The sequence below is a fragment of the Eschrichtius robustus genome, chromosome 4 (genome assembly GCF_028021215.1).
Source record: "Eschrichtius robustus isolate mEscRob2 chromosome 4, mEscRob2.pri, whole genome shotgun sequence".
Taxonomy (NCBI): Eukaryota; Metazoa; Chordata; class Mammalia; order Artiodactyla; family Eschrichtiidae; genus Eschrichtius; species Eschrichtius robustus.
The window spans coordinates 7,221,563-7,242,304 of record NC_090827.1 but is presented as its reverse complement, the minus strand read 5'-3'; the positions used below and the strand labels follow the sequence as shown (position 1 = coordinate 7,242,304).

Sequence of the window (20,742 nt, the reverse complement as noted above, 5' to 3'; positions counted from 1 at the left end):
CTCCTTTTTATTTTTTATTACTTTTATTATTTTAATAATAATTTTAAATTTTTTATTTTAATAACTTTATTTATTTAATTTATTTATTTTACTTATTTATTTTTTCCTTTCTTTCTTTTTTTCCTCTCCCTTTCTTTAAGCTGTGTAGCTCACAGGGTCTTGGTGCTCCAGCCAGTTGACAGGCCTGAGCCTCTGAGGTGAGAGAGCCGAGCTCAGGACATTGGTGCACCAGAGACCTCCCAGCACCACATAATATCAACTGGCGAGAGCTCTCCCAGAGATCTATGTCTCAATGCTAAGATCCAGCTCCACTCAATGACCAGCAAGCTACAGTGCTGGACACCCTATACCAAACAACTAGCAAGACAGGAACGCAACCACACCCATTAGCAGAGAGGGTGCCTAAAATCATAGTAAGTTCACAGACACCCCAAAACACACCACCAGACAGGGTCCTGCCCACCAGAAAGACAAGATCCAGCCTCATCCACCAGAACACAGGCACCAGTCCCCTCCACCAGGAAGCCTCCACAAGGCACTGAACCAACCTTGGCCACTGGGGGCAGACACCACAAACAACAGGAACTACGAACCTGCAGCCTGTGAAAAGGAGACCCCAAACACCATAAATTAAGCAAAATGAGAAGACAGAGAAATACACAGCAGATGAAGGAGCAATGTAACAACCCACCAGACGAAACAAATGAAGAGGAAATAGGCAGCCTCCCTGAAAAACAATTCAGAGTAATGATAGTAAAGATGATCCAAAATCTTGGAAACAGAACAGAGAAAATACAAGAAACGTTTAACAAGGACCTACAACTAAAGAGAAAACAAACAATGATGAACAACACAATAAATGAAATTAAAAATTCTCTAGAAGGAATCAACAGCAGAATAACTGAGGCAAAAGAACGGATAAGTGACCTGGAAGATAAAATAGTAGAAATAACTACTGCAGAGCAGAATAAAGAAAAAAGAATGAAAATAATTGAGGACAGCCTCGGAGACCTCTGGGACAACATTAAACGCACCAATATTCGAATTATAGGGGTCCCAGAAGAAGAAGAGAAAAAGAAAGGGACTGAGAAAATATTTGAAGAGATTATAGTTGAAAACTTCCCTAGTATGGGAAAGAAAATGGGCAATCAAGTCCAGGAAGCGTAGAGCGTCCCATATAGGATAAATCCAAGGAGAAACACGCTAAAACACATATTAATCAAACTATCAAGAATTAAATACAAAGAAAAAACATTAAAAGCAGCAAGGGAAAAACAACAAATAACATACAAGGCAATCCCCATAAGGTGAACAGCTGATCTTTCAGCAGAAACTCTGCAAGCCAGAAGGGAGTGGCAGGATATATTTAAAGTGATGAAAGAGAAAAACTTACAACCAAGATTACTCTACCTAGCAAGGATCTCAATCAGATTCGATGAAGAAATTAAAACCTTTACAGACAAGCAAAAGCTGAGAGAGTTCAGCACCACCAAACCAGCTTTACAACAAATGCTAAAGGAACTTCTCTAGGCAGGAAACACAAGAGAAGGGAAAGACCTACAATAACAAACCAAAAACAATTAAGAAAATGCTAATAGGAACATACATATCGATAATCACCTTAAATGTAAATGGATTAAATGCTCCAACCAAAAGACACAGACTGGCTGAATGGATACAAAAACAAGACCCATATATATGCTGTCTACAAGAGACCCACTTCAGATCTAGGGAAACATACAGACTGAAAGTGAGGGGATGGAAAAAGATATTCCATGCAAATGGAAATCAAAAGCAAGCTGTAGTAGCCATTCTCATATCAGACAAAATAGACTTTAAAACAAAGACTATTAAAAGAGACAAAGAAGGACACTACATAATGATCAAGGAATCAATCCAAGAAGAAGATATAACAATTGTAAATATTTATGCACCCAACACAGGAGCACCTCAATACATAAGGCAAATGCTATCCGCCATAAAAGGGGAAACAACAATAACACAATCATAGTAGGGGACTTTATTTAACACCCCACTTTCACCAATGGACAGATCAACCAAAATGAAAATAAATAAGGAAACACAAGCTTTAAATAATACATTAAACAAGATGGACTTAATTGATATTTATAGGACATTCCATCCAAAAACAACAGAATACACTTTCTTCTCAAATGCTCATGGAACATTCTCCAGGATACATCATATCTTGGGTCACAAATCAAGCCTTGGTAAATTTAAGAAAATTGAAATCATATCAAGTATCTTTTCTGACCACAACACTATGAGACTATACATCAATTACAGGAAAAAAACTGTAAAAAACAGAAACACACGGAGACTAAACAGTACGTTACTAAATAACCAAGAGATTATTGAAGAAATCAAAGAGGAAATCAAAAAATACCTAGAAACAAATGACAGTGAAAACACGATGACCCAAAACCTATGGGATACAGCAAAGCAGTTCTAAGAGGGAAGTTTATAGCAATACAATCCTACCTCAAGAAACAAGAAACATCTCAAATAAACAACCTCAGCTTACACCTAAAGCAATTAGAGAAAGAAGAACAAAAAACCCCCAAAGTTAGCAGAAGGAAAGAAATCATAAAGATCAGATCAGAAATAAAGGAAAAAGAAATGAAGGAAAACGACCATAAAGATCAATAAAACTAAAGGCTGGTTCTTTATGGAGACAAACAAAATTGACAAACCATCAGCCAGACTCATCAAGATAAAAAGGGAGAACACTCAAATCAACAGAATTAGAAATGAAAAAGAAGTAACAACTGACACTGCAGAAATACAAAGGATCATGAGAGAATACTACAAGCAACTATATGCCAATAAAATGGACAACCTGGAAGAAATGGACAAACTCTTAGAAAAGCACAGCCTTCTGAGACAGAACCAGGAAGAAATAGAAAATATAAACAGACCAATCACAAGCACTGAAATTGAAACTGCAATTAAAAATCTTCCAACAAACAAAAACCCAGGACCAGATGGCTTCACAGGGGAATTCTATCAAACATTTAGAGAAGAACTAACACCTATCCTTCTCTAACTCTTCCAAAATATAGCCGAAGGAGGAACACTCCCAAACTCATTCTACGAGGCCACCAACACCCTGATACCGAAACCAGACAAAGATGTCACAAAAAAAGAAAACTGCAGGCCAGTGTCACTGATGAACATAGATGAAAAGATCCTCAACAAAATACTAGCAAACAGAATCCAACAGCACATTAAAAGGATCATACAGCATGATCAAGTGGGGTTTATCCCAGGAAGGCAAGGATTCTTCAATATAAGCAAATCAATCAATGTGATACACTATATTAACAAATTGAAGGAGAAAAAACATATGATCTCAATAGATGCAGAAAAACCTTTTGACAAAATTCAACACCCATTTATGATTAACAAAACCTCCAGAAAGTCGGCATAGAGGGAACTTTCCTCAACATAATAAAGCCCATATATGACAAACCCACAGCCAACATTGTTCTCAATGGTGAAAAATGAAACCATTTCCACTAAGATCAGGAACGAGACAAGGTTGCCCACTCTCACCACTATTATTCAACAAAGTTTTGGAAGTTTTAGCCACAGCAATCAGAGAAGAAAAAGAAATAAAAGGAATCCAAAATCGGAAAAGAAGTAAAACTGTCACTGTTTGCAGATGACATGATACTATACATAGAGAATCCTAAAGATGCTACCAGAAAACTACTAGAACTAATCAATGCATTTGGTCGAGTAGCAGGATACAAAATTAATGCACAGAAACCTCTTGCATTCCTATACACTAATGATGAAAAATCTGAAAGAGAAATTAAGGAAACACTCCCATTTACCACTGCAAGAAAAAGAGCAAAATACTTAGGAATAAACCTACCTAAGGAGACAAAAGACCTGTATGCAGAAAATATACGACACTGATGAAAGAAATTAAAGATGATACGAGATGGAGAGATATACCACGTTCTTGGATTGGAAAAATCAACACTGTGAAAATGACTATACTACCCAAAGTAATCTGCAGATTCAATGCAATCCCTATCAAACTACCAAGAGCATTTTTCACAGAACTAGAACAAGAAATTTCACAATTTGTATAGAAACACAAAAGACCCCGAAGAGCCAAAGCAATCTTGAGAAAGAAAAACGCAGTTGGAGGAATCAGCCTCCCTGACTTTAGACTATACTACAAAGTTACAGTAATCAAGACGGTATGGTACTGGCACAAAAACAGAAATACAGATCAATGGAACAGGATAGAAAGCCCAGAGATAAACCCATGCACATATGGTCACCTTATCTTTGATAAAGGAGGCAAGAATATACAATGGAGAAATGACAGCCTCTTCAAAAAGTGGTGCGGGGAGAACTAGAGAGCTACATGTTAAAGAATGAAATTAGAACACTCTCTAACACCATACACAAAAATAAACTCAAAATGGATTAAAGACCTAAATGTAAGGCCAGACACTATAAACCTCTCAGAGGAAAACATAGGCAGAACACTCTATGACATAAATCACAGCAAGATCCTTTTTGACCCACCTCCTAGAAAAATGGAAATAAAAACACAAATAAACAAATGGGACCTAATGAAACTTAAAAGCTTTTGCACAGCAAAGGAAACCTTATACAAGACGAAAAGACAACCCTCAGAATGGGAGAAAATATTTGCAAAGAAAGCAACTGACAAAGGATTAATCTGCAAAATATACAAGCTGCTCATGCAGCTCAATAACCAAAAAGCAAACAACCCAATCAAAAAATGGGCAGAAGACCTAAATAGACATTTCTCCAAAGATATACAGATTGCCAACAAACACAGGAAAGGATGCTCAACATCACTGATCATTAGAGAAATGCAAATCAAAACTACAATGAGCTATCACCTCACACTGGTCAGAATGGCCATCATCAACAAACCTACAAACAATAAATGCTGGAGAGGGTGTGGAGAAAAGGGAACCCTCTTGCACTGTTGGTGGGAATGTAAATTGACACAGCCCCTATGGAGAACAGTATGGAGGTTCCTTAAAAAACTAAAAACAGAACTACCATACGACCCAGCAATCCCATATACCCTGAGAAAACCATAATTCAAAAAGAGTCATGTACCACAACGTTCATTGCAGCTCTATTTACAATAGCCAGGACATGGAAGCAACGTAAGTGTCCATCGAGAGATGAATGGATAAAGATGTGGCACATATATATAATGGAAAATTACTCAGCCATAAAAAGAAACAAAACTGAGTTATTTGTAGTGAGGTGGATGGACGTAGAATCTGTCATACAGAGTGAAGTAAGTGAGAACGAGAAAAACAAATACCCTATGCTAACACATATATATGGAATCTAAAAAAAAATGGTTCTGAAGAACCTAGGGGCAGGACAGGAATAAAGACGAAGACATAGAGAATGGACTTAAGGACACGGGGAGGGGGAAAGGTAAGCTGGGACGAAGTGAGAGAGAAGCATTGACATATATACACTACCAAATGTAAAATAGCTAGCTAGTGGGAAGCAGCCGCATAGCACAGGGAGATCAGCTCGGTGCTTTGTGACCACCTAGAGGAGTGGGATAGGGAGGGTGGGAGGGAGACGCAAGAGGGAGGGGATATGGGGATATAAGTATACGTATAGCTGAATCACTTTGTTTTACAGCAGAAACTAACACAACAATGTAAAGCAATTATACTCCAATAAACATGTTAAAAAAAACCAAAAAATTCATGAAAGCGATATATAAATAACTGATGTTTGAAAACTACTGTTTTATAACAATATTATTCTAATAACCCTTAATGTACAAAAAAAGACCCTCCCTTACAAAAAAAGAAAGAAAATTCGAGTATACTATCATAGCACTTGACTATTCTTTTCAAGAAAACTTCTAGCCAAATCACGATGAAGCAGCTAACCCCTACTGGTCTGGGCCAAGGAATCAATATATAACAATGAAAGTGCTGGTTTCTATCAGCTAGTCTGCGACTGTATGTAGCATTCATTAAAATGCTAAGGCTGGGAAAAAATATTTGCAAATGAAGCAATGGACAAAGGATTAATCTCCACAATATACAAACAGCTCATGGAGCTCAATATCAAAAAGAAAAACCCAATTAAAACATGGGTGGAAGATCTAAATAGACATTTCACCAAAGAAGACATACAGATGGCCAAGAGGCATATGAAAAGATGCTCAACATCACTAATTAATTTGGAGAAATGCAAATCAAAACTACAATGAGGTATGACCTCACACCGGTCAGAACGGCCATCATCAAAAATTCTGCGAGCAATAAATGCTGGAGAGGGTGTGGAGAAAAGGGAACCCTTTTGCACTATTGGTGGGAATGTAAATTGATGTAGCCACTATGGAGAATAGTATGGAGGTTCCTTAAAAACTAAAAATAGAACTACCATATGACCAGGCAATCCCACTACTGGGAACATACCCTGAGAAAACCATAATTCAAAAGGACACATGTAACCCAATGTTCACTGCAGCACTAATTACAATAGCCAGGACATGGAAACAACCTAAATGTCCAATGATACATGAATGGATAAAGAATATGTGGTACATATATACAATGGAATATTACTCAGCCATAAACAGGAACGAAATTGGGTCATTTGTAGAGACATGGATGGACCCAGAGTCTGTCACAGAGAGTGAAGTAAGCCAGAAAGAGAAAAAGAAATATCATACATTAACGCATATGTGTGGAATCTAGAAAAATGGTACAGGTGAACCTATCTGTAGGGCAAGAATAGAGACAGAGACGTAGAGAACGGACATGTGGACACAGTGGGGGAAGAGGAGGGTGGGACGAACTGGGAGGTTAGGTTTGCCGTAAATACACTACCATGTGTAAAACAGATAGCTAGTGGAACCTGCTGTATAGCACAGGGAGCTCAGCTCGGTGCTCTGTGATGACCTAGATGTTGGTGGAAGGGGAGGAGGGAGGTCCAAGAGGGAGGGGATATAGACACACATATAGCTGATTCACTTCATTGTACAGCAGAAACTAACACAACATTGTAAAGCAATTTTACGCCAATAAATAAATAAATAAAAGTAAAATAAAATGAAGATGTACTCTTTATATTCCAAACCCCACCCCCCAAAAAAAGTGCTAAGGCTACTCTAAAATAATCTAAATGATGATTTCAATTTTGATTTCATAACTTCATTTTTTTTTTTTTATATATTTTATTTATTTATGGCGTGTTGGGTCTTCGTTTCTGTGCGAGGGCCTTCTCCAGTTGTGGCAAGCGGGGGCCACTCTTCATCGCGGTGCGCGGGCCTCTCACCATCGCGGCCCCTCTTGTTGCGGAGCACAGGCTCCAGACGCGCAGGCTCAGCAACTGCGGCTCACGGGCCCAGTTGCTCCGCGGCATGCGGGATCCTCCCAAACCAGGGCTCGAACCAGTGTCCCCTGCACTAGCAGGCAGACTCTCAACCACTGCGCCACCAGGGAAGCCCCCATAACTTCATTTTAAGGAATTTTTTTTATTTGACCCCACAGCAGTTCCTGGGGACTGTCAGAGCCCACAGATGGAGGGAAAATAGGCAGATTACAGTGCGGGACGCTGATCAGAGAAGGGTGGCTAAGGGATAGGAAGGGGAGCAGAGAAGGGGCAGCATACACATATTTAACTTTCCTAAGAAGAAAATTTTCCTATGAATTCTTCACATCAAGAATATAGGCCAACTTTCAGAATGGCAGAATAAGAACTTAAAGAAATCTACTCCTCCATAAAAGCAAGAGAACACTGATAAAACTTGTCAAAATCAACCTTTTCAGAAGTATAAAAATTAACCAAAGACTTACAACAATCCAAGGACCATTTACTCAAGAAAAATGACCCAATCTCAGTAAGAAGAGTAAGCTCTGTGGTGTTTTAATCCCATCCCCCTCTTCCCAGCTCTGCAGTAGACTTGAAAACCAATAGACTAGCAACTTATGGTCGTTGTAAAAAGCCATCCTCCTAGCAGCCACTAGAACAGATTGGGTTTGGAATTCCCCAAAAGCTCCATCCTGAGAACTGCCACCATCTGACCCAACCAGCAGCAGACTGAACACCTCCATTCTCAGAATTACTTTATTTCATCTCACTCAGAGCTAACGCTGTGGAAGCAGCCCTATCCCCAGGTTGCTTCTCAGAAACAATCTCAGCAGCAGTTGTCTAACACAGCAGCTGCCTGAGTGATATTACCAGTTGGGGGCTAACAAAAGGCTGACCAAAAAAATTTTAAAGGAAAAATTAAGGAGAGGAAGGCCCATAGAGGGCTTTGAAAAGCTAGCTCCAACATACTCCTGGGAATCTAGAATGCCATGTGTACATTCAGGACTGTGTTCGTACCAAAGAAAGATCTGACAAAGTCCTCCTCTCTCACCTCTGGGTAACCCTGAGGCTCTGTGCAAATGAGAAATGAAGTCTATAAACTGCCTACTGGAGCACTGAAAGCATATCCAACAGACTAACATAGCCCCTCAATAGAGGCTGACTCATTAGTTAAAGGCAATTAAAGAAATCCCTGTCCAAACATTAGGTGACCACTAACTCAGCAGAAACTGCAAAGGCCACACACAACAAAAAGGCTTTACAAAATTAGCCCAGGAAAGTCACAAAGCAAAGAGCAACAACACAACAGCAGCAAACCTGACTGAGGCTGGGGGTAGGGCATGTCTGATTAACAAGATTGTCAAACTGCTTAAAATGTCCAGTTTTGAACAAAAAAGTACAAAAAATTAGGAGACCCACGAAGAAACAGGAAAGTAGCGCCCACACTCAGGGGTTAAAGACAGCATACAATAGAAACTGTTCCTGAGGCAGTCCAGAGGGTTGGACCTATGGACAAAGACAAGCAAACGTCAGAACAAGTCAGTTGAAATTATCCCATCTGAGCAACAGAAAGGGGGCACCACCAAGCATACAGCATATGCATAATGGGAGTCACAGGAGAGGAGAGAGAGGACCAAGAGGATGGCTGAAAAAATAATGGCCCCAAACTTCCCAATTTGATGAAAAACATTAACCTACATGCCTCAGAAGCTTAACAAACTTCATGTTGGATGAACTCAGAGATCCACACCTAGGCTTATCATTGTCAAACTACTGACAGTCAAGGAGGATATCTTGAAAGATCAGGAGAAAAGTGACTCATCACATACAAGGGATCCTCAATAAGATTAACAGCTGACTCCTAATCAGATCCCTGGAGGCCAGAAGGCCAAGGGGTGACTTCCAAGTGTTGAATAGGAAGACTATGAACCAAGAATTCTATACACAGTGGAACTTCAAAATGAAGCACAGTCCTACAGAAATGAAAGAAAAATTAAAGACGTTCTCAGATAAACAAAAATGAGAAAATCTTGTTATTTTCAGACCTGCCTTACGCGAAACACTAAAGGGAGTCCTTCTGGCCAAAAGGAAAAGACAGTAAATAGTAATTTGAATCCACATGAAAAAATAAGGAGCACCAATGAAAAAAGGTAATTACATAGGTAAATAAATAGAAAAGACAGTATAAATGTATTTTCGTTTGTAACACTTTTCTTGTCCTAACATGGTAACTGCATAAAAACGATAATCATGAAATTATAAGCTTACGGTGTATAAAGATGTAACTTATCTGACAATAATAGTACAAAGAAGGGGGTCATGGAGCTATAGTGGAGCAAGTTTTCCCTATACTACTGAAATTAACTTTACATTAACCTGAACTAGGCTGTTTTCAGTTTTAAGATGTGAGTTGAAATTTCCAGAGCAACAACTAAGAAAACAACTCAAGAAAAAATATATATATATACAGTGCTTGCTCTCCATTTTACTAAATCAAATTACTAAATCAATTCTCAGCGTTAATCCAACGAATGACACAGGTTGGTCAGTGTTTTCTCTTTGAAACCCTATCTTTTTTTCCCTCTTTCTCAGGTTTGAGTGTCAGAGCCTCCCCATTTCTCCAACTTCTGAATGGTAGGGGCCTCTGGACTCAATCCTTGACGCCCCTCTCTCTCTCGTATCTTCATTTAACTGGTAGGTGATCTTATCCAGTCTCATGACTTCGAGTTCCAGCTACACGCTGATGGCTCCCAAGTCTGTGTCTACATCCCTAACCTATCCTCTGAGCACCAGACCCGGCACACCCAACTGCCCATTCTATCTCTCGTCTTCCACATCTAATAGGCACTTTAACCTACTTGCCTAATAAACGTCTACATGGCTCACTGCCTCACACCTTTCAGCTCTCTGCTCAAATGTAAGGTCTTCAGAGAAGCCTTCCACAACTGTCTTATGTAAAACAGAACCTCTCCCCCACTCTGTATCCCATAATCCTTTAAAATTTTTCTTCACTGCCCGCATCACAACCCATTTATATTTATGTCTCTGTTTCAGGTAAGCTTTAAGAGCTGAATCCTTGTTCACTGTGTTACCTCAGTGCACAGAACATACTTAAACATTTATTAAAGGAAGAGAAAGGGAATATTGATTAGGAATAAATGTATAAAAGGGCTTTTCACCAATGCATAATACAAACAATGAAGACACTTACTTTTCCTTTTTTTCTTGTTTGTGGGCCTCTCTCGTAATTTGAGCCGCTTTTCTACTATATGGATGGATGACTTTTTTTTCTTGTCCTACACTTCTTCCCTTTGGTGCTTTAGGCTAAAATGCAGAGAAACATACGGCACACACAGTCAGATACATAAATGACTTCTCTCAAAAAATTTTCTTTAGAAATAAAAATTTAAAACAGTCATATAACAGAAATACTGTGAGTCACAAATACTACATTACGAATCAGGAGATACGCCAGACTCAAAGTCTTTGTTTCCATGCTCCGAACAGAAATGATATACAGTTGACCCTTGAACATCGGTTTGAAATGCATGGGTCCACTTAAACACAGACTGATTTTCTTCCCACAGTAAATACTACAGTGTTACATGGTCCACGGTTATGGAGGAACTGCATATATGGAGGGCCGACTACAAATTATATGCAGATTTTTGACTGTATGGAGGATCAGCGCCCCAACCTCTGCATTGTTCAAGGGTCAACTGTATTCAGAACTATTCTCCATTAATGTAAGAAAAGAAAGGCACAGAGGCAATAAACCCAGCTCTTCAACTGTTCCAGCTTCAAAGCAGATACAGAGAATGCAGACAGTGAGGAGACTCACGGCTGGAAATTTGCGTCAAAGTTAAGAAAGTTACAAGAGGGCAGAAGGAGCACAGGATGTTAACGGGAGCCGGACTGCAGAAGCCGCACGTCGAACAGTGGGCAGTGAATAAAGCAAATCAGACGTCGGCTCACAGGAAATCAGGAACAGAGGAAATAACACAAGCCATCTCGAAATTAGCACATCCCATTCAAGCCTTACGCCACTTAACTAGGTCCTCTGAACTAGCTGTCTAGCATTTCAGTAACTTTTTAATTCCTACATAATTCTGTATCTTATATCTGACCTATATTACTTGGGAATTTTGTTTGGCTTTAATAGAAAGCCAAAATAATAGTGGCTTAACCCAGATAAAGTTTAGCTCTCTCATGTAAAAAGGAGCTGGAGGTTCTGTTCCACAAAGCCCTGAGATCCAAACTCCTTCCACCTTGTTATCCCACTATCCTTAGGCTATAACCACGTATCTATCCAGAGTTCAAAATGGCTTAACAGCAGGTCTACACTCCAGCCAGTGAGAAGTGGAAAAGAAAATCAAAAGGCATGTTCCTTCTATATTATATGTAAGGGAGGATTACATAAGGGATTAGTAAATATAATCTTTATTCTCAGAAAAAATACAGGATTACAAAAGAAAAAGAAAGAGGCATTAACGTACCAAATTCTCAAAAAGGTTGTGTTTCTAGAATATTCTCTTCAAACCTACTGTCACTGTCTTAATTCAGTCTCATGATCTTTCATGATTAGGATGGCCTTTAGGTTCTCACTGCTAGTCCTTTTTCATTGGAAGTGACAGAGCTTATCTTTCTAGAACACTAATTAGTAAAGTCCTTCTCCCCTGCTAAAGAGCTCCACTAACTCAGGTCCTAAATCCTTAACATGGAAAACAATCTACCCCAACCTACTTCTCCAGCATTATATCCCCTTCTTCAAAAGACCCTTCATCCCATTCTTACTAACTTCTCACCATTTCTAGAACATACCCTGCTGTTTTTTTACATCTGGAGACTATACTTGTTGCTACCTCTGCCTGCAAAATCCATTTCCTTACTTGTCCTTTGACAAGGCGCAGCTCAAAGTCACTTCCTTTGTAAAACTCTCCAGGTAGAATTAGTTAAAATGACCACCTCACACATGTACTCATTTCATCAACAAATATTTACTGAAATATTTAATAAATATTTACTGCTCACTTCTTCATAAACCTGACCAGAGAAGATTAACTCCAAGTCTGAAACCCAGGATGCCCCTGGAAGCTGTTAGAAGTATAGGAGTATAAAGTGTGAAGCCATCATAAGAGTATGTGCATTCTTTTGTGTGTCTCTCTGCACATGTGGCGGGGAGGGAGGAAGGAGAAGAGAACGTGGGAGAAGGAACTTTTGCGCGTGAAGTGTACCCAGCAAACATAAATCAAGTGTGTTTGTGCCCACCTGCAATCCCCTCCCCGAGCGTGAGCTGGACCTAGTGGCTCACGTTACTGACTAGCCTTGGGCAAAAGCGATGAGTTATCAATCCCAAGACGAGGTTATGAAAGGACCCCGGCTCTGTCTCGCTCGCTCTCTTTTGCCCTCTTCTGACTCACTCTGATGGAGACCAGCTGGCTTGTAGTGAGCTGCCCTACGTACGCAGAGGCCCGTGTGACAAGTAACTGAGAGCGGCCTCGGCCGACAGCCACTGAAGAACTGAGGCCCTTGGTCCAACAGTCCACGGGGAGCTGAATCCCACCAAGAAAGACGTGAGTGAGCTGGGAAACGGATCATCCACAGCTGTGCCCTGAGATGAAACCACAGCTTCAGGTTATACCTTGACCGAAACTGGTGAGAAACCTTGATGGAGAGGATCCAGGTAAGGATCCTGATCTGTGACCCAGGAAAAGTATGAGATAATAAATTCTGTTGTTTTAAGTTGATAAATTGTGGGATAGCATGTTAAAGAGATAACTAATGCAAGACCAAAAAATAAAGCAAAGATCTCTTTGAAAAGGTATCTTTATTCCATATATTCCAACAAATAAAATGCTTAAAAAAATGAAACAAGGTCACAAAAATCTCAAGAAAAAAAGATGGTTTCTGAAGCTGTAAAACTTAAGTTACAGAGCTGTGTAACGTTTCAGCAGTATGTCCAAGTCTATAAAAATTTTCCTTTAAAGATTTAAAAACTTTCTTTAGAACAAGAAATACTGGTACTGTTGGAGTATAAAAATGTCTGCACAGCTTTAGAAGATCTCAGTTAAAGAACCTCCAAGACTTACTACAAAGAATATACAAAAAAACTGAACTTATATTCTGACTCAACTGTAGACTATGATTTCTTATAATAAGTTATTCATGAAAAGGTTGCCTCAAGGCAGGTTATAAATATATAATAAGGCACAGAAACATGTATCATAAAATATTAAATTTCAAAACAATTTTATGTTTCAGTATATTACTTTTTAAAAAAAACCAACAAAATACTTCAACAGGGGAAAAGTGAAGTAAAACCCTATCAATGAAAATTAATCTATCAATTACGGTCTACTCAAGCTAAACATCTCTTAATTAAAAAGCAATTAATCTCCATAAATCAGGGATTATCCAAATTTATTTTGTAGAACATCTGACAATTCATAAAAAAGTACAGAATGTAAACGTATAACAAAACTGGGGGGAGAGGGATTTAAGGTGTATTTTCAATTAAAACTTAGTATTTTATGTTTCAAAAAGCACCAAATTAAACTCTCAAAGATACAACAAAAATACATTTTTTTCATATGCATCACAGAATACTCTGAATAACAGAAACTTTCGAAAGTTTCTGGCACCACAGAAATATTCCGGTTAAGAAAACTGATATTAAAAATCTCTTACACACAATCTTTAATGATTACTTCAGAAAATTCATTATAAACTAATCTTTGGATTCATACTTCAGAGTAACAAAGAAAACACACAAGTAGTTTATTCAAACAACACAACAACAAAGAGAGGTATTTCAGGAGCAATATGCTTTAAATACTCCTGTTAAAATCATAAATAACAAAATGGAACTTTTCCTAAAAGACTATCAAAGGCATGAGAGAATCTAGGCTCAACTAGAAACAAAAGTGTCATTTAGACTGCCCAGTTCAACTAGAAACCTAGAAGAATGATCATTTCACCAAACACACTTAAGGTACACAAAGATATATGAATACTTTTTTAAAAAAAAATGTATAAGAGTAAAGCCATGCCTACAACTGAGAAAGCTTACAGTATATAATACCTTAAACTCCAAATACCCTAAAGCACAAAATAAATTCTAGAATATGATATACTAAGTCACTTAACATCGAAGACATTACAGGAATATAATGAACTAATTAACAGAATCTGCACCACTTTTTTGCAGGCGCTCTACCCTGAAGAACCCTAGGGCATTTCCCTTGCTTAACAGGTAAATTTGATGCCAACGACAAATGTCAACGACAAATACCTAGTTAGAGCATCCAGAAAGGAACTTAACGGTTCTCCACATAAGCCTTGCTAAACCCCATTCAATTTTCAAGGACCATTTCCAGTTCACATATTTGTGAAGATATCCGCAAATATGTAACCATTTCACATCTCAGTATCCCTTCTCTCTGGGTAGCATTTCTCCCGTAGCACTTAACATACTGCACTGACCAATCATTTAATTCCACACGTGTGCTTATCTCCTACATTGCAGCTCCCTGAAGACTACAAACATGTTCTACTGGGTTGAAAATAATAGTTGGAAAGAAAGAAAAGAAAGTGGGATGTTGACCCAAGTGAATATTTTACTGTATACTATACACTGAGTTACTGTGTATACTGTATACTGTACATTGAGCTACTATCAGTAAAAAATATTTTAAAAAGTTCTTTAAAATAGTGTGAAATACCTCATATAAAAATAATTTTTAAAGGCTCATAAACAATACTCTCCTTAACATTAAAAAAAATCTTAATAATTCTCTAATGCCGACTTGACCTTTCATGCAAAAATCTAACACCAGGCTCAACTTTATGTTATTCCTGACTTACCCATGGATATCTAGTCAGAATTAACCATTTCTCCCATTCTTCTGCTACCACTCTTTACACCTCTACCTTATACTAACGTTCACTGACCAAAAAAAACAAAAACAACCCACAAACTTACTGAGCACATACTACCATATATTAAAATAGGCACTGAGGTTCCAGGATTAAAAACAGACATGGACTTGCTTACAGTCTAGTTATATCCTAACTACATAATTTACAATCTAGTTATCTCATGAATAACTATGTAATTTAATAAGTGCTGGCCAGAAAATGGCCACCATATAATAGGTGTACCTAACTTTGGGAAATCAGGAAGAGACTCCCCGAGAAACTGACTTGAGACCTACTTGGTTTTTTAAGGATAATGCGAGCTGCTGGATAAAGAACAGTTTGGACGGAGATAAAGAAGAAGCAAGACTACTGAAGTATTGAGGTCATTAAGAAAAAAATGACAGTTGAGTGGCACAGCCGGGGTGACAGTGAAGATGGAGAGAAATGGCAAGGTATGAAATGCATTTTGAAGACAGAATGACAGGACTGACTATGGACGGTGAGGGAAAGGGAGGAGTCCAGTATGACTCCCACGTTTGCAACAAAGCAACCAAGTGGTCAGAACTCCCACTGACTAAGATAGGAATTGGCACATGGAGACAGGGGGCATCAAGAACCCACTTTCAGACACTGGTTTAAGATGCCCTGGAGACTGCTAAGTAGAGATGTAAACTAAGTAAATAAAGTTATGAGTCTGGCACCTAGAAAAAAGGTCTGGGCTGAAGATACAAATTTGGGATAACTTGGGGTTAAAGGAGGTACTTTAAAGCCACAGAGATGAGTCTCTTCAGTAGAATAAGAAAAGGGGCTAGGGCTAAGCTCAGATGAACAGATATTTAATAAGCACCTACAACGTAACAGGCACCATTATGAAATCAATGAGAAAAAGATCAGTAACTTAAAATAAAAACAGGTCACAAGAAAGAGTATAGATAAATGCCTTTTAAGTTTTGAAAAGATGTGTGCTCTACCTTAAAAGAAATGTAAATTAAAACTTCAATAAGCTATAATTTTTAATGTATAAAAAAGATTTAAAAAAATTATTTATTCACACTGCATTAGTGACACTGTGGGTGAGTTAGCAGTCTCACTAATAAGTGGGATGTAAATTGGTACAATCTTCTGGAAGGCGATTTGATACTTCTTATCAAAATAAAAACTGTACATCTTTTGATCAAGGAATCCTACTTCTATTAATTTAGTCTACAGACATATTTACATATGTACAAAACAAATAAGAATAATCAATGCAGCAGTGTTTGCAGTAGCAAAAGAATGTAAACAGCTTAAGTGTCCATCAGAGACCTGGTAAATAAATTACAGTAAAAGCAAACAATAGGATGTCAGCTGTTAAAAAAGCAAGAGGTAGATCTATATGTACTCACATAGACTGACGTCTAAGATCAGGTACAAGAAAAAAAACAAGGGGCATAGGATTGTGTCTAGCATACTGTTTCTAGGTATGGGAGGGAGGTCAGAGGACATATATACTGGCACATTCATATGAAATCTCTGAATGGTTACCTAAGAAACTGTGTTCTAACAGTGGTTGTTTCTCAACTGAGCTAGGGAATTAGGTAACACAGTTGGAGGCACACCTACTTTTTGTTGTAGGTAGAATAATGCCCTCCCTCCCAAAGATGTCCATGCCCAAATTTCCCCACACCCATGAATGTGTTACCACACGTGGCAAAAAGGACTGTACAGACGCCATCAAAGATCCTGAGATGGGGAGATTATCCTGGATTATCCACATGCGCCCAAAATAATTGCAAGGGTCTTTATAAGAGGGAGGCAGAAGGATCATTGTCAAGAGAAAGAGATGTGCCCTTCTCTTCAGGCAGATTTGAAGATGTTACACTGATGGCTTTGAAGAGAAGGAAGGGGCCAAGAGCCAAGGAATGTAGGCAACCTCTAGAAACTGGAAAAAGGGAAGAGATTCTCCACTAGAGCATCTTGAAGGAAGACAGCCCCAGCTACACCTTGATTTTAGCTCAGTAAGACTCATTTTTGGACTTCTGATCTCCAGGAATATAAGAGAATGAATCTGTGTTGTTTCAAGCCATTAAATTTGTATTAACTTTTCACAGCAGTAAAAGGAAATTAACACACATTTCACAGACAACCACATTTTACTATGTTTTTTTTCTTTAAACCACGTACATGTAACATTATTCCAAAAGTTGGTATACTAGGTAGATTTTCATTAATGTTTTTCTTTAGTTTTACTAACTCTCAGAAGCCAGTTTTTACTAGCAGGCAATCGCTTTAATACTTACTACGCTTATAGGCATAAAAAGAGAAACAGAGACAAATAAAACAGAATCGAGAGTCCAGACAAGGGAGCCAAGAATATTCAATGAGGAAAGGACAGTCTCTTCAATAAATGGTGCTGGGAAACTGGACATTCACATGTAAAAGGATGAAAACTGGTCCCCTATCTTACACCACTCACAAAAATTAACTCAAGATGGATTAAAGATTTAAACGTAAGGCCTAAGTCGTAAAACTCTTAGTAGAAAACATAGGGAAGGGCTTCCCTGGTGGTGCAGTGGTTGAGAATCTGCCTGCTAATGCAGGGGACACGGGTTCGAGCCCTGGTCTGGGAGGATCCCACATGCCGCCGAGCAACTGAGCCCGTGAGCCACACCTGCTGAGCCTGCGCGTCTGGAGCCTGTGCTCTGCAAGAAGAGAGGCCGCGATAGTGAGAGGCCCGCGCACCGCGATGAAGAGCGGCCCCCGCTTGCCGCAACTAGAGAAAGCCCTCGCACAGAAACGAAGACCCAACACAACCAAAAAAAAAAAAAAATTAATTAATTAAAAAAAAAAAAGAATAGTTCTTTAAAAAAAAAAAAGAAAACATAGGGAAAAAGGTTCCTTGACATTGACCTTGGTAAGGACTGTTTGGATATGACACCAAAAGCACAAAGCAACAAAAGCAAAAATAAGCAAGTGGGACTACATTAAACGAAAAAGCTTCTGCACAGCAAAAGAAATGATCAACAAAATAAAAAGGAACCTAGAGTTGGGAGAAAATATTTGCAAAATCACTCATCCAATTCATTAACAAAAAAAAAAAGAAATCTAAAAATTGGACAAAGGACGTGAATAGATACTTTTCCAAAGAAGATATACAAACAACCATCAGGTACTACTATTATTACTAAGGTTAATTACAATAACATTCACTAAGTACTAGACACTGGACTAAATGGCTTACATTTAATTTTTACACTTCTATAAAGTAGGCACTACGATTACTCCAACTTAACAGAACAACTGAGTCTTAGAGGGGTTAAGTAACTTCACGAAGACCATAATTTAGCAAAGACGGGTGGCAAACTCATCCTCCAGGACTCCACTGTCCACATTCTGAGCTGCATGAAAGAAGTATAGAGCAAGTAATAGAGAAGTCTAGATGGAAAACCTCCAGTTCCAAGCTGAGTTTAAATTCAAGAGAGGATGCAGCAGAGCCACCCTGGCTGATGCACCAGAAAAGTGACAGAGCAGGAAACGTGTCAATGAGAACAGATTTATATGCTGCTTTCTTGACTCATGACAAGGCAATATACTCCTACTATACAGCCTGACAAAAGTGACGTTCTGATAGTCAAAAACACAACTACTGTCAAATGCCAATCAACCCCCCAATCGCTCACACACACAATCCAACTACTAAGGTTTTAATGTTCCAAGCTGAAAAGGAAAGCCTAGAAAAGAAAATTATAAAGAGCTGGCCACCGCACACACTGATAAATAAAGACTGAATTTACACAAACGTATATAGTCTAAAGCAAAAAGACTGCAGACAGACATGAAAAATAAGAATACAATGAAAAGGAAAAAGAGAAAATGGAAAGTGACAGAGAAAGGGAACTAATGGCATGAGACCAGAGTATCATAACTTTTTACCAGATTATAAACTTTTTTATGCTGTTGTTTTCGTTAGAAACTAACTGAAAAGTGACTATTTACAAAACATGTTCCTATTCAAGAATTATTCTCAAGAACAGAAAAAAAAGGAAAAAAAAATAGCAGTTTTGCAATATAAACACAAGTGGTAAATATAAAAGCAAACAAGCATAATTTAGACACTGTTTACCTGTGAGTGGCTCCTGGAGATATAAGTTCAAGAAGGAGAACACAGAAGGGTTCTTAAAGTGAATAACGGATAAACGAGAGTTCCTTATAGTTTATACTTAAACGTGCTACATAAGCGCTCTTTTGCATCCACTGCATTTTTAATAAAAACAAAGTGTCAGCGCGGTGGAGGGGAAGAGGGGCGTGGAGGCAGAGTCTGGGGCGGGAGTAGGGCACTGAGGGGTGCTGAGCGGCCGCGAGGACCGGCTACTACGCCGTCCCCGCCGCGCCCCGTCCGCCTCCCGCTCCTACACCGCTGAGGAGCAACTACACGGAGACCCGCGGATTTCCCGCGGGCTGTGGGCAGCGGCGGGCGCCCTACGAGCCCTGCAGAACCCGGCCCGGAACCCGTGCCTGCACCGCAGTCCGCGCACCGCCCACCGTTCTCCCTCCGCACCCCGCTCCCAGCGAGCGGCCCGACGCCGGCCCGCCCTCCCCGCCGCCGACCGGAGCCTTCCAGGAACGGGTGGGACCCACCATGGCGACGTCCTCGCGGCCTGGGACCTCCGGACCTCCGAGTCCACACGGCGGGACTTCAGGCTCGGCGGCGGCAGCAGCTCACGAGGCGACGCCGGCCAAACCCACGAGGAGCGGAAGAAGCCGGGCGCGCCTGACCGGAAGGGGGAGGGACGAGTGTTCTTCCCTAAAACGTCCCCGGAAACAAGACCTCACCTTTGTGGGCCGCGGCGGACTCTCACGCCCCAGCGGCGCAGACAGGCTCCCCGCGTGCTCGCCGGGCGCCGTGGGCGGGGTGGCGGAGCTCGGGGCCAAGGGTGAACGAGGCGGCGCCGGGCGTGAGGCCGCGACCTGGGCCCGGCCCCGCGGGATCTCGGGCATCCGCCCGGCGCGCAGCTCCCGGGCCGCACAGCCCCTTCGGACGTGGCGGCTCCGGGCTCCGGGCTCCGGCCTCGCGCACGCCGCCCGCTGCCGGTGGCGCCCAGGGCCGCCGCGTCCCCCGGGCGCAGGCCTGTCCTCCGCGCCTCCGGGCCGCCGGAGCGAAGTTCCCCCGAGGCTGTTTCCTCACCCGTGAAGGCCCCCTCTGCCCACTCGAGGCTCCTTCCCACCCGGTTTTTCTGTGTTCTCACGATGTTTGAGTCTTCGCTCCATCTGTACTTGGGAGGATTCCGTGGACAATATATTCGTTCAGCAGACACTCAATGATCTCCTACTGTGTGCCAGGCCTTGGGAATACGCCGACGATATTCCTGCCCTAGCTCAGCTCATATTCCAAGGCGACGTGTGAAAAAAAACACCTAATTAATATTGTTTGCAGTATCATACTGTTCTGAAAAACATAAAGCTGGCAGG

General features: G+C 40.2%; 1 protein-coding gene across 2 annotated transcripts in view; it reads right to left on the bottom strand.

Moving 5' to 3' along the window:
• TMA16 (translation machinery associated 16 homolog) overlaps window positions 1-20,055 on the bottom strand; it is a 34,945-nt gene extending 14,890 nt beyond the window's left edge. Inside the window, exons 1-2 of one of the 2 annotated variants that reach the window (XM_068542411.1) lie at window positions 19,912-20,055; window positions 10,589-10,701 (exon numbers count right to left, since the gene is read on the bottom strand). In XM_068542411.1, coding sequence (XP_068398512.1) covers window positions 10,589-10,701; window positions 19,912-19,914 — 116 coding nt within the window. In that variant the 5' untranslated portion in view covers window positions 19,915-20,055. The remainder of the gene's footprint in view (window positions 1-10,588; window positions 10,702-19,911) is intronic. The other variant, XM_068542413.1, reaches the window with a different exon arrangement.
• Window positions 20,056-20,742: the final 687 nt, after the last annotated feature.